This window comes from Bos indicus, chromosome 13 (genome assembly GCF_029378745.1).
Source record: "Bos indicus isolate NIAB-ARS_2022 breed Sahiwal x Tharparkar chromosome 13, NIAB-ARS_B.indTharparkar_mat_pri_1.0, whole genome shotgun sequence".
Classification (NCBI taxonomy): Eukaryota; Metazoa; Chordata; class Mammalia; order Artiodactyla; family Bovidae; genus Bos; species Bos indicus.
In genome coordinates, this window is record NC_091772.1 from 6,714,501 (window position 1) to 6,736,922 (window position 22,422).

At 47.4% G+C, this 22,422-nt stretch overlaps 1 protein-coding gene across 2 annotated transcripts in view; it reads left to right on the top strand.

Annotated features, from left to right (window-relative positions):
* Positions 1 to 22,422, top strand: part of ISM1 (isthmin 1) — a 92,017-nt gene that overhangs the window by 23,903 nt on the left and 45,692 nt on the right. Inside the window, exon 2 of one of the 2 annotated variants that reach the window (XM_070800701.1) lies at positions 1,658 to 6,545. The exons of the other annotated variant lie outside the window; for it this stretch is intronic. Within the exon in view, the coding sequence (XP_070656802.1) occupies positions 6,540 to 6,545 (6 nt within the window). The 5' untranslated portion in view covers positions 1,658 to 6,539. The remainder of the gene's footprint in view (positions 1 to 1,657; positions 6,546 to 22,422) is intronic. 2 annotated transcript variants of the gene reach the window in all.

Below are 22,422 nucleotides of genomic sequence, written 5' to 3' on the forward strand. Positions count from 1 at the left end.
ATATGTACCCTCTGACCCAGCAATCCCATCCTGGGTATATTCCCCACAGAAATGTATTCCTCCGTGGACTCAAAAACCTAAAAAAGAATGCTCACAGCAGCACTAGTTAAAATAGACCCCAAACTGGAAAGACCCAAAGTGCCTATCCACAGTAAGACGGAGAATAAGGCAGTAAGTGCGCACACTGGGAAAGAGCAAACAGCCACACACAACATGTACAACTCCACAAACGTCGTGTCACGCAGAAGGAGCCAGTCACAAAAGCGTACATGCAAGAAAATTCTGCTAGTGTTAAATGACCAGGAAAAGCTAATCTATGCTGTTGGAACAGAGAAAACACCAGCCACCCTCATTAAGGGGACACGAGGGGGCATCTGGCTGCTGCTAATATTGTTTCTCAGTCTGCGTGTTGGCTACACGGTTGTGTTCAGTTTGAGAAATCTCACTGAGCTGTATAGTTATAGACATGCATTTCTCTATATGGATATCATCCTTCAGTTAAAAATACAGTAAAGAGGGAATTCCTGGTGGCCAGTGGTTAGGACTCCATGCCTTCAGTGACAAAGGCCCAGGTTCAATCCCTGGCAGGGGAACTAAGATTCTATAAGCCATGCTGTGTGGCTAAAAATAAAAATTAATTAGTTAATTAATTTTTTAAAATACAGTAAAGAAGGTAGCAGGCAGGGTAGATAGTATAGGAGAGATGGCCTTTTTTCACTGGGAAAGGCAACCGGCAGCCCAGAGTCCACTCCCTGTTCTCCTTGGTGTATCCTGCCCTGCAGGCTGCTCTCCAAGTTTTAATGAGTGTGGACTAGTTTCAGCGTCGGGGGGATCCTGCTCTGCCTCCGTGGCCCAGTACTATTGTCATGACATCAAAGACCAACTGCTGGCTAAGATACAGTCCATGTGAAAAGAGTGACCAGCAAATTTACTGCTTGACTTCACCCCTTTAGATGGAACTGGCCCCGTGGTCCCCTTTCAAAGCTCGATTGTGGACATATATCTTCTTTATAGGACACCACGTACAATAAAGCGAGGCAATAACTTAAAATATTTTTAAAAGAATATCTTTGAGAGCACTGCAAGATGGGCATTCCATCACTGTGGTTACATGTTCTCAAACACTCCTCAGGGTCTAACCATTGGTCTGAGAGCCTTCTATTCAATATGGTGACTTTTTTTGACTCATCGGGTTATATTTTTATGCTCCAATCCTTTCCCTAGGCTCTGCAAGGTCTTCAGAAAGTCATTAATGAGAGGAGATCTGCCTCAAGTGAGAAGGCCACATCACCCAAGTCAGGCAAAATAGCAAAGTTCATATCCCATTATTCATTAACTTGTTTAGAGTTATCTTTTATGGAGTCAACATTTTTAAAGGACTGAGGCCAATCTAAGCTCCTGGATTGGTTCTGTGCAGTTCCCCAATAATCCACATGGACTGCATTTCTTTGCATAGCCCTGGTGTGGAAATCTCAGGCAGTTGTTAGCGTTTACAGACAGTAGAAACGGGCAAGGAAAGAACTGAGTTGTTTTGTATGATTCCCAGAAAATGAAGCACCTTATTCCCTTTCTAAGAGGGAAAATATTGCCTAGCATACTCGTAAAATGACTTATACTGTAAAGGATGTCTTTGGCTTGACTTGGAGTCTTTCTCCAGGTGGCGGAGACTGAAGCGTCTGCAATCAACATTACCAGCCTGAATGGAACCATCCAAAATGATCCTTCCAATATGTGATCACTTATTACAGCAGGGAAATCAGTTCACAGAGGATACAGCATTCTAAAGAGTGGCCAAGTCAGTCCTGGCTCGGAGCGTCCCCTCCTGTTTAATCCATTACTCTTGAAAAGTGCAGCGCACCATACTTGGCTGGAGAAAGGCCAACAACTGGACAGAACCTGCTTTCCGGTTTCCTCGGCCGGCATGCTCAGTCAGACACAGCACCCAGGTGAAGCGGCTGTGACCTTCCTGCTGAGACTTTGACGGGGGCCAAACACCCGATTCCAAAGACACCTTGGAAAGGAGATCTCACCTGTAAGCGGGAGTAAGCATCAACTAGAAGATACTGGAAATATTCGGAGAGGCCGGAGAATCCCAAGAAAGTGACTGTCGTGTGGAACTGCAGGAGGGGGTGATGAGAGCCAGGCTCCCTGGAAGGCACCCAGGGGCCTCGCCCCGCTGAAGAGCCATCCCACGTGGTCGCCACACCACAGGTTTCAGTCTGCCTGCCCTCCGCACAGTGCGAGGCTCTGGGATAGTCCTAACGTGCACGTCCACGCCCTTGGCCTTCCGTTTGTTCATAAATCGGGGAAGGGGGGGAATAAGAGAAGGAAAGTGACCAGGGAACTCAATTACAGAGTGATGTGGCCCCGGGTAAGGGGGACACGTGTGCCTTGGGGCCAGGAAGAGCACAATTCATCTTCCTACCGTGAAGAGAGAATGAGGCTGTGAACACAGGGGAAAAAAGAGACAGAATCGTAGCTTCAAAGAGCCACCTCCTAATGAAGGAGATGCATTTTTCCTCTGGTACTGACTGAATGGTTGCTCCAAGATGGCTCAAACCATTAACTCAATTTACTTTACTTGGAGGGCTCCGGGGGGTGTCCATTGTTCTTTCGGGTTGGGGTTCTGCATGCTGCTTAGGATGGGGAATGGAAGGAGGGCTGTGGAAACTCGCCAGTGCCGTGGAGCCCGCCTGAATGCCGGGAGCTGCCTGAAGGCTACACAGGCTCCCTTTCGAAGAAAAACTCGGTATCCACAAAAGCCCAAGTGTTCTGCCTGGAGTGACCTCGGGGGGTCACCAGCGGCTTTCCTCCTGAGACCCAAGGAAAGCCAGATGCTTGCGGGGAATTGCTACGGCCGCGCCCCTGGAAGGTTCTGTCCTGGTCCAACAAGACGAGGAGGATGCCTTTTGTGTTGCCAGGATACCCGGGCACATGACAAGTGCCGTGCTTACGAGGGTCACTGCACGTGGGCGTGCGTGCCCACTGCCCTGCTCACTGGGCTGAGCAGGTTCCTCCGGCTCAGCACCATCCCCACAGCCACAGAGAGGCTCTCTGCTTAGAAGGCAGGCTGCAGATGAAACCCTGGAGTGTCACTGTTGGTGAGAAACCTTGAAAACTGAGTCCCAAACGTCTCTTTTTAGACACGAGGGATCAAAAACCCGGAGAAATGGAAGGACTTGCCCAGTTCCTTACTACTTATTCCAGGATGACTGACCCTCAAGCCAGTCCTGTTTCACAAAGCCCCACAAGCCCACTTCTGAGCACCCTAAGAGGTCTCATGGTTTTTCTTTGCCAAAGATAATTGGAGCTGATGTCCATTTCAAGTGCCTCGACCCTGTGATGTTACAGTTGCAGTTTTATTGTCAAGGGGAGTCGAAAGGAAACTAAGTGAACATGAATTGTGTTTCTTATTTGAGAGACTTTCGGGTAGCAGTCAGGTAAATGAAATAACATACATGGAAGCGTAGGACATGACCCACCCACAGATAAGGGCTCCACAATTCCATTCACTCATTCAGGACTCACATACTGAATGCCCCTGCTATGCAGGGGTTGCACCAGGTGCTGGAGATTAATAGAGAACAAGCTTCTGATCCCGGTGGGGGAGAGCAGGTCAGGCAGGTAAAGTGACAAGTACTGAAGCCTTAAGGTGGGAAAGACGTCAGCTTGACTAAGGGGCAGAAAAGAGATGGAAGGACCGTGTGTAAGGGAGAAGTGGTTTCTGAACTTGTAGAAGAAGGCAGGGCCCTGTAGGTCATGACGAAGAATCTGGCTGTTCTTTTGAGATTAGCAAGAAAGGAAGCATGAAAGAGATTTTGAGTGATGGCTTTGTCTGCTTTGTGGAGAATGGGAGGGAAGGGTACAGACATGTCAGGAGGTTTCATCATAAAGTAATCCAGGCAAGAGAGGAGGGCACATGGGCCAGGATGGAGCAGAGTGGATGGCTAATGCATGCAAGACAGAGTTCTGACACAAAGCTAACAGGATTTGCTGAAGGATTGGACTTCAGAGTCCCAGATAACTTCTGGTTTTATGGGAGGGGGCAGTGTATGGTGTCCATGTCAATGGACTTGTATCAGACATGCGACATTTGAGATGTTTGTGGATGTCTAAATGAAGATGATGAACAGGGAAAGGGGTCAGACTGACCAGGAACTGAGTCTGGAACATCATGACCAAAGTGGTAGAAGGAAAACCAAGGGTTGTGTTACAGAAGTCGAGGGAGGAAAGTGACTTCAAGCAAGAGACCTCCTGTTGAATGCTTCCATCGGAGCAAAGATAAGGACACGGAGGTGCCCACGGGGAGCATGACCATGGCTGGTGCCTCGATGACGCTGTTTCAGAGGCACTATAGGAACAGAGGAGCCTCTCCTGGATGATGGCACCACCAACCCAATGGACATGAGTGTGAGCAAGCTCCAGGAGATGGTGAAGGACAGGGGAGCCTGGCGTGCTGCAGTCCACGGGGTTGCAAAGAGTCGGACACAACTGAGCGACTGAACAACTCCCGGATAAACGAGCATGTGGGAAGTGAGGAAGTAGAAACGGAATCTAAAAGTAAGTCTTAGAGAAGTTTTGCTATGAAAGGGAAGCATGCCGATATGGGACTGAAGGAGGAGTTTCTGGTTCATTTGTTTCAAGATAGGAGATACCAGGGAATCTTTGATGCTGATGAGCCTGAGCCAATAGAAATGGAGAAATTAATGATGCCAGACTGAGAGGCAAGGACTGGGCACTGGAGTCCTCGAGAAGGCGAGAGTGTGAGCGTGGGAACTGGCCTCTGATCGAAGCAGGGGTGGCCATTCCCTGAGACAGCTGGGACGAGGGAGACGGTGAGCTACATGTACAGGTCAAGTGCTGGGAGCATGAGCGTGACCATCTGAGGGACGACTTCCATTCCCTCAACGAATATGCAATGAGGACAATGAGTGGAAAGTTTGGAGAAAGAAGATACAAAACAGTCCATCTTGAACACTGGAGAAGGCAGGCTTCTGAGCAAACAGCAGTGGGCATTGGAACAGTCCTAAGAGCTCATTAGGGGTCTGAGAACGTGAATCTAAAGTGCAGCGATGTTTTCACATCAGGATGTTTTATTTTTTCCCATCACCCATCTGCTTGGCTACTAACCTAGAGAAGTCAAATCCTTGGGTTCAACCAGAACTGAACTTTTGCCGGTGAATAGATCAGAAGGAGTGAAGGGGGCAAGGAGAGTTGAGGGGCAGGGGTTACAGAGGAATAGTTACAATAATAGAACCCATGTTGAATAAACAGAAGTAAGAGAAGGCTGAAGGATGGGGAGAAACTGGTATGGAGTGAAGATCACATTGAATTTGAAAACTAGGGAGAATAGCTGATGGAGGTTCTGATGTCTTCTTAGCAGTCTCAGCTCAGAAGAGACACGTATCGCTTCTGCTCCCATCAGTCATACTTGAGTCAAGGTGGCTAGAAAATGCATTCTCATTAGGGCCAGGGCCGGGGCCGGGGGCTACCTCCACTGGGGAGCGGCAGCCCCTGTTGTTGGAGGACAGCTGGCCCTCTGCCTTATTGCTCATGGTGTCTTCTGCTCACTGCACTCTGTGCGTGCACCTCCGGGTACCACACTGGGCCTGTGCGTTCATCGGTTTGCTTTCTTCCTGCCTCACCCCTCGGTTTCCTTATCACGTGACCAATAATGGACCATTACTTGCCACGCAGCCCACCACTTCTCAAAACACCAGGCCTGAGTCTAAAAAAAGAGAAGGCCAGTCCTTCCCCAGAGCCAAAACCCAGGGAAGAAATTAAGCATGTCCACAATTTGAAAGTCACGTTTATCACCCTTCAGCATCTATTTGCACTGTGAATATTTATCTGGATACTAATCAGCAAAACACAGTTTGGGTAGGACTTGTTATAACCCATCTGATAGGGAAGAAGGACTTAGAAATTCACAATATTCGTGCATTAAGAGTAGCAGGTGCAACTTTCCCTGAATTATTCCAGCGTTAGAAGGAAAGATGGACTTATTTTCTCAACTAGCTGAATAATATGTTCGCTTTAGTAGAATGACAGAAGCCCCAGCGCTCACAGCGTTTGAGAAGTTTATTTATTACCACAGCTGCAACAGAGGTGATGCTAATCTAGCCACAAGTGAAAGAGAGACCCGTTAGCCAGGTTTAAATGGTGACACTTAAGAACAAACACAATGCATTGTATTGGAGGAGACACAGATTCGATTCCTGGGTTGGGAAAATCCCCTAGAGGAGGGCGCGGCAACCCACTCCAGTATTCTTGCCTGGAGAATCCCATGGACAGAGGCGCCTGGCGGGCTGCAAAGAGTCGGACACGATTGAAGCGACTGAGCACAAGCACAGACACGTGAACAAACACCAGCGGGATCCTTTTCTCTTTTCCTTCACTCCCAGACAGGCGAGGGAAACTCAAGCGCAGAGAAAATTTTCCTCAGTCCTGGACTAGATGCAAAGATCCGCTCGCACTCTCAAAGGCTGAAAGACCTACAGGAGCAGGAGGGGATTCGGAACAGCTCACCTCTGATCGGCATGCAGGTGACAGCCCCTCAGCACTGACGTGACCCCAGATCTTGCCTAGTGTCAGGTTCAAATGCAGAGTCTCTGTTTCCACTGCCAAGGAAGATCCATATGCGAAGACCAGCCTTAGCTGCTAAAGAGAGTGTGGTTACTTATTTGTGCACAGCATATCTTCAGGCTCTACAAAGTATGTGGCAAGATAGTTCTGTAATTCCTTTTTCTCACAGCAAGAGGGCAGATGAAAAGAATTTAACTACAAATAATTATATCTCATACAAAAATAATTAAAAGGTTTCCTATTGAGGTTTATTTCTCAGTTCATAGGCATGATATTAACTTTTCTAAATACATCCATAATTCAAACATATATGAAAAGCGACTTCCCTAGCAGTCCAGTGGTGATGACTTCACCTTCCAAAGGATGAAGTGTAGTGGGTTCGATCCCTGCTCGAGGAGCTTAGATCCCACATGCCTTGCAGCCCAAAAATCAAAACATAAAACAGAAGCAATATTGTGACAAATTCAATAAAGACTTTTTAAAAAAGGGTCCACATCAAAAAGTCTTTTTAAAAAACAACAACAACAAAAACCCATAAATGAAGAGATAACGAGATTTTTTAACAATCCCTGGACCAAGTTTTTTAGCTGTCATTCAAGTATTTTGGTGCCATTCATGTGTTTCTTCCCTGGTGGCTCAGATGGTAAAGAGACTACCTGCGATGCAGGAGACTTGGGTTTCATCCCTGGATCAGCGAGATCCCCTGGAGAAGGGAATGGCAACCCACTCCAGTATTCTTGCCTGGAGAATCCCATGGACAGAGGAGTCTGGCAGGCTACAGTCCATGGGATCGCAAAGAGTCAGACATGACTGAGTGACTCACCCCCATGCGTTTCTGGGATGACTCACTATATGTTAAAAAGGATATGTTCCCATTTTAAGACCCCTAAAAGCAAACACCGATGCAAAATCAAAGGATGGTAAAAGGTGGACAAAGGAAAGGTGTGTTTCACCTACGTGTCAGTTTCAGAAGCATCTGCCTGGCCTGGTGTGTATGGCATTAATTTCCTGCCATTTTTCTATTGGAATGCCCCCCTGAGTCGCTTGAAGTTGAAAATCAAGTCATGTTTCTTTAATCAGCCCTAGGAAACAGTGAAAGAAAGGGATGGTGGAGAGATTCCTTTTTATGAAAAGTTTCTAAAATCAACAAAGCCTAGAAGAATGAGTATGTACAACTTTGGGCCATGAGTCTGGGATTTTAACTTCAGAGAACATCTGTTACTCACCATCCCCAAGTCAGTTAAGTATCTTCCTCCCTGTATTATTTGTCTCCTGTTCCAATATTTAGCAGCTTGATATAATCTCAGAATTTATATAGAGAATAATCTCAGAATTTCTGTGCATCAGGAAATTGAACACTCTTGGTCCAGGGTCTCTCCTAGCCTGATGCAGTGTATCAGGCAGGGCTGTAGTCATCTCCAGGCATGGCTGGTGGAAGACTGGCTTCCAGGCTGGGTCATTGGCAGGATTCTGTTTTCCCCAGGGCTGTTAACCGGAGGGTGCCCTCAGGTCCTTGCCATGTGGGCTTCTCCATGGGGCAGCCCAAATATGGCAGCTGGCTTCATCACAGCCAGAGAGTGCTAGCAAGATGAAACTCGTGGATTTCTGCTACCTAATCACAGTGACTTCTGATCACTTTAGCCTTATTCTGTTTGTTAGAAGCAAGTCACTTGTTCCATCCAATACTCAAACGGAGTGAACTGCACAAAGGTGTGAATTCCAGGGGATGGGTTCACATTCCCCTGAACTCGGACATTGCTCCCTGCCCATTTTTGTTGTCCCAGGGATGACAGTTCCCTTTTGCTCTCCGGTTTGGTGACCTGGTCTTTCCTTTCCCAATCTCCTTTTCAAGTCTAGCTTCTCTATTCTCATGCTCATCAAAATATAGTAAATACTCAACTTCATCTTCTTAAAAATTGTTGCCCTCCTTGCTTAAGAAGTCCAGTGGTTCCCCCTATTTCTTACCTCAAAACTGATATTGAGGAGCTGTGTATCTGGAGTTAATCAGCTTTTCTTGCCCTTTGCTTTATAGGCGGAATTTGCAGCCAGATCAGGCTCTCACTAGTCCATGTGCCCTCCTGTGCGGTTTCGCCTCTCTGCTCTGCCCGAAACTGCCTCCTCCCTCTTTCCAGCTGCAAAAATTCTAGACAAACCGCAAAAACTTCCTGTGAGCTGTGGAGGTAGAAATGGGCTCATGTCTGAACCCACTGCACAGCCATTAAATGAAGATTACATATGTACAGTTATCTATCTAGCTGTCTAATCTGTGTCTGTGCAGTGCATCCATTTATATAGATATATGTATCCACATGATGATTATATAATTGTATATATATATCAATATACACATAACTGTATATATATAATTTTATATATATGTAATATGGGCTTCCCAGGTGGTACTAGTGGTAAAGAACCCACTTGCCAATGCCAGACACATAAGAGATGCGAGTTAGATCCCTGGGTCAAGAAGATCCCCTGGAGGAGGGTATGGCAGCCCAGGCCAGTATCCTTGCCTGGAGAATCCTATGGACAGAGGAGCCTGGCGGGCTATAGTCCATGGGGCCGCAAAGAGTCGGACACAACCGAAGCGACTCAGCACACACATGTATATAATACAATATAACGCAGCGTAATATAATATACTCATCCCTTCCCCACTCTGCCTGCCAAATCAGAGTAAGAGTCTTGAGAACAGGGTGGCAGCTTACTTCTCTTTCCTTTCTCACAGCAGATACAGTAGCCCTTGGCGTGAGGTACTTGTTCAATAAAATCTGTAATGTCATACAGTAATGTGCTTTCCAAAATGCCTTCCCCACATTTGGGGAGTGGATATTGTTATTTTCATTTTATAGATGAGGAAACTGATACCCAGACGGTTTACTTACATGCCAGCAGTAGAGCCCTCCCTGACTAAATCCCTGAGTGCTCACAGTGGCCTGGTTTACAAGCAGGAAGTGACCAGTTTGGACTTCTCCATTCATATTTGTTTTGTTTTTTTTTCTTCTAAATGTAAAACCACCTAATTTGACTTGATTTTTTAATGGTACAATTCACATTCACCAACCCCTGCGCTATAATAAATGTCCTACTCTTTGAATTTTTTTCTTAACCACGACAAAGGATGGGATTGAAAAGAGATTTTTTAAAATAAATAAAAGACCCATCAGGGGCCGGAGGAGGGCCTGGATCTGTTTTTATGTGAATTAACCATTTCAATTTACCGAAAAAAAGCAGTGTCAGGAAACATCATGTTCTTAAATGTCACTTTGTGCGTCTCTTGCTGTCCCCGATTCACTTCTGACCCTGACATGAAGGAAGCCATCATGCAGCTGGTAGCCTGCACAGGTCAGGGAGGTTCTAGTGACCCAGGATCCCTTTGCCAGATGCCTTGGCAGCAATCACAGGCATTTTTGTCAGGAAAGTGGCTTGTGTGTGTGTGTGTTGATGTGTGTGTGTGTTGACGTGTGTGTGTGCTGATGTGTGTGTGTGCATAGGTATGTGGGAAGGAAGAGGGATTTACAAGAGGGACTGAAGCATGAAAGATAATTATTCCTAAACCCCACTGTTCAGACCTCTGTAGGCAACATTCTGAATCCAAAATGACTTTCAGCCAAGTTGTCTTTGCACCTGGGAACTGTGAAAAGGATTGAAAGCTTCTAAAGGAGATGAAACTTGACCGCCACAAGAAGTGACTTACAGCCCTAGAGGCTCAGATGTATTGACATAAGGTAGTGAAGTAGGGAAGAATTACAGTTTTCAAAAAGCAGTCGGCTCTTGGCTTCTCTTTTATCGCAGTGTGATGTGTGTGTCCTAGAATAAAACCCTCTAACCACAGTGCAAAATTGACATTCACGCAGCAGGCGTGGTTTGAATCCCTTTCTTTTGTGTGTCTGACACTAAAGAAAGTCGGAATTTCCTCTACGACTTTTTCATCATGTGTCAGTATTGTGGTTTCCAAACACTGTATGGATCTGATTTTGCCAGTGGCAGGGGGGCAACATGCTGCCTATGGCAGTGACTGAAAGTGTTGGAGGAATTATCTATCTGGATAAGTCCTAGGAATTATCCAGGCAGTGACCTGGAAACTGAGGCAGAGTGGCTGCCCAATTCATGTTAGAATCTTTATTTTGTGCATGAATCATCAGAAAGCTTTATTCTCTAGCATTTCTTCACTCCGTTCTGCTTCAAGAATATTTCTTACTGCTACACTTGAATTAGGGGCCTGATGTCCAGTGAGTGCCTGCGTGCTAAGTCCCTTCAGATGTATCCAACTTTGTGAGACCCAATCAACTGTAGTCCACGAGGCTCCTCTTTCTGTGAGATTCTCCAGGCAAGAATACTGGAGTGGGTTGCCATGCCCTCCTCCAGGGGATCTTCCTGACCCAGGGATCAAATCTGCATCTCTTATGTCTCCTGCATTGGCAGGCGGGCTGTTTACCCCCAGCACCACCTGGAAGCCACTGACATCCAGTAGCTGGTGATTATCCAAAAAGCAGAGCATGAGCTGTGTGTATAGCTGTGAACCGACTCACGTGGCCATGACCAACTAGAAAATTTCATATAATTTTGACAAGTGGGTGGATCATTTATCTTAATAGATGTCTACACATCACTGGAAGCTATATTTTTTTTTTCTGTTACCTTTTGCCTGACACACTGTTTCCTGGTCTATCTCAGGAGCATCTCAAGTTGATCGAAAGTATGCTCCATCACTTCCCAGCAGGTGACTTCGAAATACATGAGACTGGGACTTCCCTGGCAGTCCATTGGTTGAGACTTTGCCTTCCAGTGCAGGAGGCTGGGGTTCAATCCTTGGTTGGGGAGCTAAGATTCCACATGCCTTGAAGCCAAAATTAACAAAATATAAAACAGAAACAATATTGTAATAAATTCAATAAAGACTTGAAAAATGGTCCACATTAAAAAAAAAAAGACATGAGACCATTGACCTTCACTCCTGGAGCTGGTTCCTGTAACACTATAATTTCTGCCACTATGCCCCTGTTCCCTGGGTGATCTTGTTTTCTCTCTCAGCCCACTTCTTTCCCCCTCCTTCACGTGATCCCAGTCTTAGAGGAACAACTTCTGATATCTAAAGGGATGTCACATGATGACTTTTGATGCCATCTCTTTGATCCCACAAGATGTTTCCCTGTTCTGCATTACCAGCTGTTTGGGAGGAAAAGAAAAAAAAAAAAACTGTGGAATAAATATATTTTCATCTACAAAGCATAGCACCAGCTTTGAATTTTAATGTTAAGATGCAAATGAAAAGCAGGTTAAAAGTATATGATGTCAGGAAGAGAGTTGATAAACCTGAAAATGGTAGAAAACCTTGTTATCTGTTACTCTGCTTGTATAGGAGAAAAAGCTATTTACCTTTGGGTGAGGTTGACTTAATGCTGTGGGCCAAACTCTGGCTTCAAGTCCGTGTGGTCAGCCCATGAGTCCTGGAAAGAATCTGGCTTTGCTTTTATCCAAATATTAGTCATTGCTGAGTAGATTTTTTAGGATGATTTTTTTTTAAAAAGATCAATAAAATAAGGCACAAAGACTTGGAAGAAAAGTCAGCTCGTACATGGAACCGGATCCCTACGACTAGTCCACTCTCCCAGCAACTGAGAGCGAGCGGAACAGGCCTGAGTGGGGGCCAGCAGAGTCAGCCCGTTGCACAGGTGGACCAGGACTCAGGAGTGGGTGCAGCCAGCGTGGGCCTACTGCCTCGTGATCCCCCATCCCTGCTTCTGCCCCCTAAACTGCTGCCACGAGGCCAGACGTGAAGCCAGAGCAGGCCATGCCAAATGGACGGATGCGGAGGGACCACACGGAGCCCATTTTGCTCCAGCAAAGCAGTGATGTGTTCCAGGCAAAAACCCAATCTGGGATGTTTTGGCCCAAAGGAAACATTTACAACCAAATTATACACCTTGGAGAATAAATGAGCTTTCATTTTGGAAGGAAATCCTACCAGGCTCTTTATTATTTGCACCACAATCATAAAGTTGGTTTTAATCTCTATAGTGGAATGCTGCTGAGTTGGCCAACTGGCAGGCCCCAGCGGTTTGAGTGGGCACCACTTTATCCTCAAGAAGGTGCGATGGGAAGCAGGGACACAGCCTCCTCCTCCTCCTGGAACTTTTTTCTCGAGATCCATCATTTGCTTTGTTTTGTGTGTGTTCATTGCAACTTCAAAGCAGACCCCGCTTTTCTTTCTCTTTTCCTTTATTCTCATTTTTAAAAATTCTTGGAGCCTTCCAGAAAAAAAAAAAAAAAAAGACTTAATGTAATGTTTCCTTTCTAAATTGATGAAAATCCAGGAGTAGTTCCAAGAAAGTCTATAATGGATTTCCATTGATTGCTTGGAGGGGAACTGAGTATCAAAGCTCAGAGAGAACAGAAGGGAAGGGCTTAAGAGGCAAGTTCTCTTTTTCAACCTTAACAAAGACGTTGGGTGATTTAAACCTGCTGGGAGTCTGCTCCCAGGACTCATGCCATGAAATGACCTTATCAATATGGTAACTGGAGGGCTTAGGGCTTCTGGGGTGGCCTGGCCTTCGAATATATTATACTATTATCATATCCGGTGTAGGGTCATGTGTCCAAGTTTCGAGTCTGGATTAAGGAAGTTTCCCTACTAGAATGTGAGGATGTGCTAGTCTTTTTAGTTAGGAAACTCCCTGAAAGGGCTCAGAGGGGATTGGGCTTACAGAGAGCTCTGCCCCCTTGCATTGAAGATCTTAGGATGCAGTCCTTCTCAGCTCGTGGAGTTTCACACCTGAGCAGGAGCCGCTGAGGTGAGCCATGGGCCAGGCTTCCATGCTCACTGAGCAGGCCAATCCTGGCTAGTCAGCTAAAAATCCTATGTGGTTCCCAAACTTTGCTATGCATCAGAACCCCTAGGGGTCTTTTAAAAATACTAGTCCCTGGATCCTACCCAGACACCCTGATTTAAATGGCATGCAGTATGACCTGGACATCAGGAAGTAAGCAAAGTTTGGGAACCCCTGCTAGAGACTATAAACCCCATGAAGGCAAGGACTGTCCCTGTCTCCCCTCCATTGTATTCCCAGCACTTGGCATGGAGTCATCGGTGCTCAGGAATTACATGAGTAAATGAGTAAATGAATAAGGGTACTGATGCTCATCTGCCCACACACCATTAAAATGAATCCCAGCAAATGAGGTGATTTCAGCACCTAAATATTTGGGGTGACTGAGGGTGGAGGGTGCTAAAGTTCAAGGAAGACCTTGCCCCCATCCATTTCACCTTCTGCTTCTCCCTACTTACAGCATCCTGAGAATGACTGTATAACCTCTTCATGGACCACTTTTCATTTTTGCGACCTCTCAAGGGTAGGATCATTGATGCCTTTGTGTCTTTCATAGGTCAGGAATTTATACCTGAGCTCCCTGCTACCTGAATTTCCCTGTCCCTCCCCTGTAATGCTTTAATTATCCAGAGATAGATATACACAGGCGTTTGGCAGCCAGGACGTGGGGGCACCCTGCACCCCGCAGTTGGCCGCTCCGCACTTGTTCTCTAGTCTGACGCTCAGCGTTTCCACGTCCCCCTCCTGCAGATGCCGAATGCTGGCAGCGGATGAATCAGCTTTTATTGTAACAGTGTTTATGGAGGCTGTCAGTTCTTAACCTTAAAACTGAACCATGCTGCTTGTATTTTTCCAAGCGATGGAGAGTGTGAAGGACTAATGAGAGCGGAGCGTGAAGAGATCAAACGTGCGCCGGGGAATCTTTGTTCAAGACCTGGAATGGGCGAAATTCCACTCGGGGCGGGGGCGAGGATCCCAGCCGGGATCTTCTACTCCGCGAGCTTGAGGCCTGAGATCATGGTCTGGCAGAGAGAGAGCGAGGTGCGCGGGAGGCAGGGAACACGGACCGGGCATGAGATGCTTCCTCTCTCTTTGGAAAAGCTAGAAACTATTTCCTTTGGTCAGAGCGGGAGCAGATCCACTTGCAACAAACTGTCTCCTGACCCTTTAGAGCCTGCCTTCAAACTCAGGGTTTTGAAAGAAACCATTCATAAGCCCGTGTAATGGGCTTGGAGAAAGATGGAGAACTTTCTGCCGACTGTGTGCCTTTTCTGTAAGCTCTGGGGAGGGTGTTTAGAGCTCTCAGTGACTGAATTCCCAGGGATTTGGTTAAAAACCGGGTTTAGCTGTATCTAGAAACCAGTCCTTCTACGTGCAGAGGTGTGGAGTGGGTGGGAGAGAGTCGGCCTTAAAGCAGACACGTGGTGTTGTCACGGAAGAGAAACAGATTTGTTAGCTGAGTGGAGCTCTGCTTGCTACCTGAGCCTTGCCAGTTGGGGCCTGCGAGGCTTGTTGGAAGAGTGTTTTTGTGGGGTGGATTCCTGGCAGCAGTGGGTGCTGCCTACGGAGACTTCAGACCCCCAAGATGAAGGCATCTATCAGGCTTCTGTTTTCTGGAAGGTCTCCCTGAAGAATCAAGCAGGTATGCAAGTTGGTGAATGAACGCTCGTTCTTCGAGAAGGATCGTTTGGCTTGGATGGTGACTGCTGTGTATGTGTCGGGACGGATAGATCTTGCTTATTCAGCCTCACCCATGAGTCATTGCTTAAATCTCCTGGAAAACTGCAGGTTAGGAGTTGCACAGTCTCCAACTGATCCTTGCAAATGGATTTTCAGTGGCAGGGCTTGGGGACACCATGGAGCACTCAGGTCAAAGAGACTCCGTTTGCAAACCCAGCATCTCTCTTCCACTTGTTTCATAAGCTGATGGACAATTTCTCTCTATTACACCTGCTTTGGGGCCCCCTTCTGGGCCTTGTTTAATCCTCTGCAGGCCCTCTGAGCTGGAAAAGTTTACCCAGTCGCCCATCAGGACACAAGCCTGTCCCTCCCCATGGACCTGTTCAAAGATGAGCCCACACAGCGTGGGGGAGAGAAATCAGCTGGAAATGCTCCGTGGCCCCACTTGGGGCCTGGCTGCCCAAGCAAGTGGGAGAGGCAGGGGCCCAGGGAGGCCGGGGCCCACGGGCCTCGACTCTCGTCGTTCAGGGTGCTCCCAGTCTTCCGGGTTTCATCTCCTCAGCCCCTGTGTCCATGGTGAGTGTCACTTGACTCAAGAACCCAGAAGGCGAGGGGTCTGCCCTTCCCCTCACGGTGTTCTCATTGTGGGGGGATCCGTGGCTACTCAGAGGGTCTCCCCAGGCTGAACTGGAGCTGGGGCGCCTTTGCTATTTCCCTTATCACATCTCCCTTAAAAAAAGCGTGTCAGCCCTTTGAGAGTCCTTCATTGTCTGGACCTCATTCCCTCTGCTAAAGTGACCCCAGGAGAACAGCTCCTAACTGCAGCTCAGCCACCCACTCCTCATCTTATCTGTGTTTGTGCTGAGTTTCTCAGACATTGGCCTGCATCAGAAACACAGGGAGGGCTTGTTAAAACACAGGCTGCTGGGCCCCACCCCAGAGACTCAGATTCTGCAGGGTGACGGTGGGGCCTGAGAATCAGCATTTTGAACAAGCTCCCAGATGGTGCCAGTCTGAGGACCACACTTTGAGAACCAGTAAGTCAAAGTGGTAACCACATTTTCTTTTCTCTTTTCTCTGAGCTTGGTTGGGAAAGAGTGGGCTATTTAGGATATTTTAAAATTAAAGTAAAAATTAAAACAGCAATTACTATTGAAGCACACATATACATATGCATGCATCCTCAGTCACTCAGTCGTGTCCAACTGTTTGTGACCCATCGGCTGTAGCCTGCCAGGCTCCTCTGTCCATGGGATTTCCCAGGCAATAATACTAGACTGGGTTGCCTGACCCAGGGATCAAACCCACATCTCCTGCATTTTTTGCATTGCAGATGGATTCCTTACCCCTGAGCCACCAGGGAAGCACATATATCCATATGTGTATATATATTAAAAAATGTTTTTGCATTTATATACACACATATATTTATACAGATATTTATATACACAAATATATATTTATATACACTTATGTACATATAAGTCTGTGCATTTGTGAATCAGTATGTGTATGGATATACATTGATATAAAGTCTTAGAACTATTTGACATTGAAGAGAAGCAAATTCAGAAAGTGTTCAGGGTCAGAAGTGAATTCCAAAGAACAGCATCCCTGGGAACCTGTGCTTCCTCCTTCCCGATCTCCTTTCTGCCCCTCCCAGCCCACCCCACGCCCCCGGCTTCCCAACCCTGCACTCCCCGGAGGCTCCCCCAGGGCGGCTCCTGGCTGCGCTGAGTGTGGAGCAGTGAATCGGTCCCACCCGGGCGGCTGTCACAGTTGGCGCCCCCGGCGCAGTTTTCCACATTCTCTCTCTGGGCAAAGGGAGGCACCAGGTATGGCTCATGACGTGACTTGGGGGCTGGTGACCATACCAAGATGTGTGGCTGTCAGGTCAGTGGAGACCACGCCAAGAACCAAGTCAGAAAGACCTTCCTCACCCCTATGCCCCGGGACCCAGCTATGGTTTCAGACAGGCAGGGTGAGGAAAGTGTGCCTAGCCTGATTATCAGACTTTAAACTCCTGCTTGTCCACGTAGTCGTGCATGCATGGATGCATCATCCATCCAGACGGCAGCAGTGAAGTCCTACACGTGCCAGGCTCTGGGCTAAGCGCCCAGACACAGAAGCGACGCAACAGACAGAAGCCCCGCTTCAAGGAGCTGACTCTCTGATGGGGGCCAACAAGACTGCATAAGACAGTTTTGTTTGTATGTAGAATAGTCTTGTCTTGTGGCACAGAGTATTAAGGACATACACGGAGTGATGGAAGGGAACTCCCTTGGGGGAGGGACAGTACTTGATGATTGCAGAAGTCCTCCGTCTCTGGAGGTGATATTTAAGCTGAGATTTGAAAGGCAGAGAGTGACAGTAGTAGCCTGGACTAGGACAATGGCAGAGGAATTTTAGAAATAGCCAAAATACCCAGCGGCCAAAGAATCCACCTGCTATGCCGGAGACACAGGAGGCACGAGTTCAGTCCCTGAGTTGGGGAGATCCTAGAGGAGGAAACAGCAACCCACTCCAGTGTTCTTGCCTGAAAAATCCCATGGACAGAGGAGCCTGGTGGGCTACAGTCCATGGGGTCACAAAGAGTCAGATGAAAATGAAGAGCACCCAAAGATAAGATAGGTCTATGAAATACAGCCTGATTTGGGGGGGCTTCCCTGATAGCTCAGTTGGTAAAGAATCCGCCTGTAATGCAGGAGACCCTGGTTCAATTCCTGAGCCAGGAAGATCCCCTGGAGAATGGATAGGCTACCCATTCCAGTATTCTTGCGCTTCCCTTGTGGCTCAGCTGGTAAAGAATCTGCCTGCAATGCAGGAGACCTGGATTCAATCCTTGGGTTGGGACATTCCCCTGGGGAAGGAAACGGCTAACCACTCCAGTATTCTGGCCTGGAGAATTCCACGGACTGTATAGTCCATGGGGTCACAAAGAGTCAGACACAACTGAGTGACTTTCACTAAGGATGAATGGACTTGAAGAAGCTAATGTGGCTAATGTAATTTACCCCTTGTGCAGCTGTTTGCAGTTCAGTCAGTTTTTGCCTGCCTTAATTAGTCAGACACTGAACAAAAAATGAATAAAGTTCTAATAATGTATAAAAATACAATGAAAAGGAGCAGTATTCTTGCCAGGAAAATCCCATGGACAGGGGAGCCTTGCAGGCTACAGTCCATGGGGTTGCAAAGAGTCAGACACAACTGAGCAACTGAAGACATATGTCAATGTATAAAATACAAGAGAGGAGAACAAGGAGAGACTGATTCTGCTGAGCATCGGGGAAGGCTTCACAGAAACGGCAGTAGCTTCACAGGATTTGTAAGGAGACATAGGAGTGTTCCGTGTTGCCAAGGGAAGGAAGGGCTTTGCAGGTAGAGGAGACAGAGACCTTTGACCCAAGGGTTTCTATTAGCTTCTGTCTGAGTTACAGCAAGGCACCCCCTCTGGGGAGAAGACACCGTGTCCTCCAGGCTTGGTTTCAGCCCATGCTTGCCCCCCACCAGGCTCTTTTGTTCCATGCACAGCTTATGCCACAGGCATGGTGGCCCTGAATGAAACTGCAGGGAGTCGACTGTGCCCACACCCATTGGGCTTTGAAATTTGGTTTCTTTACCCATCCATCCACTCAGAGAGCATTTATCAAGGTCCAGATTCATTTTGAGACAGCAACTCCAAAGGGAAAGCCTAACATTTTGTGATTCAGTCTCAGGAGACTTGTTGGGGCGGGGCCGGGGGAGCAGCAGGACTCTGCCACCAGAGCAGCCAGTTCCCTCGGAAGAGCCGAAGGCCAGGAACCAGGAATCTCGCATTCTGGACCCCACCCAGACATCCTCCCATGTGCTGGCCCCTCCCCAGCCATACCCTGCACCCCATTCTGTAAAAAGAAGGCACTGAATTCTTAGACCCAGCTCATACCCTGCTCCCACTTGGTAGAGCTGGTGTAACTGTTTTCAGGACGAGCTGGATTTTCCTGTGGGATTGTAGGTACGAAAATGGCTTTAAAACTGATGCTGAATGCATCACCCTCCACAGCCCTCCCGAAGTCAGACATCTTTGGAGAGGCTGCTGGCCAGATTCAAGGGTCTCCCTCTGTATCCTGGCCACTCTTTAAAAAAAAAAAATTAAATTGAACAGTGTATTTGCATTTTTATTCAGTTCAAGAAATTTTCTCTCTCTCTCTCTCTTTCTTTTTTTTTTTGGCTGAGTGGCATGCAGGAGCTTAGATTCCTGAACAGGGACAAAACCCATAGCCCCTGCAGTGGAAGCACAGAGTCTTCACCACTGGACTGCCAGGGAAGTCCCTCCTGGCCATTCTTGACACTGGGGTGGTTGGAAGAAGTATTGGCCTTCTTCCCTGTGACTTTGGCTAACGCCAGCTGCTTTCTCTTGTCTCCATGGGTCCAGAATGAGCCCCCACCTGTCTCAGGCATATTTTACAGCCATGGTCAGCCCCAACTGGACCCTTTAGGAGCTGGTGACTTTGATGACATCCTCAGCTTCAGTTTCCTCATCTGTACAATGGGGGTGATGATAATGGTACCCATCTGGTGGGAGCTTTGGGAGGCATTGATTGAGATGATCCGTAACAAGTGTTTGGATAAGACTACCACAGAGTTAACACTGGAAAGGGGGGTGGAGGTGTAGCTGGTTATGATGAGGGAAGATAGAAGCTGGGCTGAGAAGCAAACATTCAAGAGAAAAGGTATCAAGGTAAAAGTGAGTCCTAGGAAAGGCCAGTGGGAGACGGGAATCATAAAGGGAGAGAAGAGCTTGTGCTACAGGTATGCTCCTCCTTTTAGAGGTGAGAACACTAGGTCATAGGAGAATAATGGACCAAGGTGGGGGCCCTCTGTTTTTTTTTTTTTTTTTAAATGTATTTTCCTGCATCCTTTATAATTCAGAAAATAGCAGTAACAGAAAGCTTGGCATCTTAAATCCCTGTGACCTTTCCAAGTGCCATTTCTCTATGACTCCATTTCTACTTTATTTCTCCTTGTGTTTCTAGTAGTTATTTAAGTTCAGCAGGTAAGTCTTGTGCATACAGAAGGGAGCACAAATCATACATGTACAGTTCAACCAGTTCCCTAAAGTGAACACGTTGTGTAACCAGCTTCCAGAAGTAGAATGTGAGGACTGCCCTGGTGGGCCGGTGGCTAAGACGCGACGCTCCCAATGCAAGGGGCCCAGGTTCGATCCCTGGTCAGGGAACTGGATCTCACATGTCACTAGAGATACCACATGCTGCAGCTAAGACCCAGTGCAGCCAAATCAATATTTTTCTTAAAGAAACAGAATGTGGCTCTTGTGGCCTGACCCCCCCGCTCTGCCACAGGGCTCCCTTTTCGTTACCAGCATCCCCAGGATCGCCACTGTCCTGACTTCTAACAGCATTACTTAGTTTTGCCTGCTTTTGAACTTTACATAAATAGAACCATACATTTTATCTGGTTTCCTTTGTTCAACATCATGTTTGTGAAATTCACTGATAATGTTTCATTGTATGACTATTTTATGCATATACCTTCCTTATATATTCTGCTGTAAATGGCCATTTGAGTTCCTGTCGCTTTCAAAGCTCACCCCAAATGCTTAGCAAATCTCAGGAAGAAAGTGATGACTCCTAAAGCTAATATCCAAAGCAATAGTGTGGGGCCCTGCTCTTTGTGGCCTGTTTTCTCCATTCTCTGCCTCATCTGGCTTCCCAAAATAAAGTCCCCTGCTTACTATATGAACAAATTTGAGAATGCATTTGTAAGTCCAATTTGTTCCCGAGTCCAACAAAGTTAGCCTAGGTACCCAACTAACACAATCGGCTATAGGGTACTATATTGGAATAGGTTTAAATACTTTTCACACAAATAACATGTACATAAAAGACAAACAAACATAAAGAATATAGCAGTTTTACTCTTACACTAAAGTGCCCTGAAGAGTGCAGAAGTGTAACAGCAGCTGGCATACAAGGACTGCCACGCATGTTCACATCTTTCAAAGTTCACAGCTTGAAGATGGGTATGCGGGAGACTTGCTGCAGAGCCCAGAACTCTTGCACGAAGTATGATGTGCCGTTTCATTCCTGTCTTTCCCATCATTAGTTTGCCAGCATCCGTTGTAGTCCATGCTCATTATACCAGCTCTTTGTGTTGACCAGCACTTACTGACCCTGTGACGGTATCAGCCTGCACAAGCCAAGTGGCTTTGGGCTGGACTGGCATCTGGATAGTTTTCCTAAGAAAAGGTGGCCAGGACCCCCATAACAAACAAAGTAGGGGAGCAGAGCTGAGAATTAAATCAGCAACATGCTGCTGGCCAGTGTTCTTGAAGCAGGCCCCTTGAACCCGTTGCCTGAGTGGAAGCTGCAGTGAGGGAAGATGGGAGATTCAAGGCGGCTGCAGACTCTCTTACTCTAGAGAACCCCTGGGGGAGAAATTAGGACAGCATACAGTGGGAGGAACAGGGTTGCGGTGCCTACTCTGCTAGCCAGAGGCCTCTCAAATTCAATTTCCTCCTCCTTGGAACACAAGCACTCGTGTCTGCTTCAAGGGGTGTTGTGAAGATTAGACACAGCGTCCCATGCCTGGCCTGGGTGGTGGTGTGCTTTGTCCCAGATACTTCCCGTGTGCCCAGTGTCTTCCATTCACCTCTCCAGACTGACCCCGCAGCCTTCCCCACCCTGTCGTGTGCCTCAGCTACATGATCTGTATGTATCGTATCAACGGACTCCCTTGATCTTGAGCTTCTGATTGGAATTGGCCAACAGTAAACATGACGAGAGAGGAGAGGAAGAAGAGGGAGGCATCCATATTTTGTAAGGCCCATGTACACACACACACCCCACCTCGCACTGGGGAGCAGCAACCGCTCCCTTTCCTTGCCACTCCAGGCCTGGAGGTATAAGATCTCCCTGGCTTTACCAGCCCTGGACACCTCAGCATCTTTGGTGGTTTCCAGCCTCCTTGTCCAGAGAAGGCAATGGCACCCCACTCCAGTACTCTTGCCTGGAAAATCCCATGGATGGAGGAGCCTGGTAGGCTGCAGTCCATGGGGTCGCTAAGAGTTGGACACGACTGAGCAACTTCACTTTCACTTTTCACGTTCATGCATTGGAGAAAGAAATGGCAACCCACTCCAGTGTTCTTGCCTGGAGAATCCCAGGGACGGGGGAGCCTGGTGGGCTGACGTCTCTGGGGTCGCACAGAGTCGGACACGACTGAAGTGACTTAGCAGCAGCAGCAGCCTCCTTGTCCACCCATCTGTCAGCTCTTCTTTCATTAAGCTCCCTAGGTCCTCAGTGCCACCCATTTTCTGCCCAGGTTC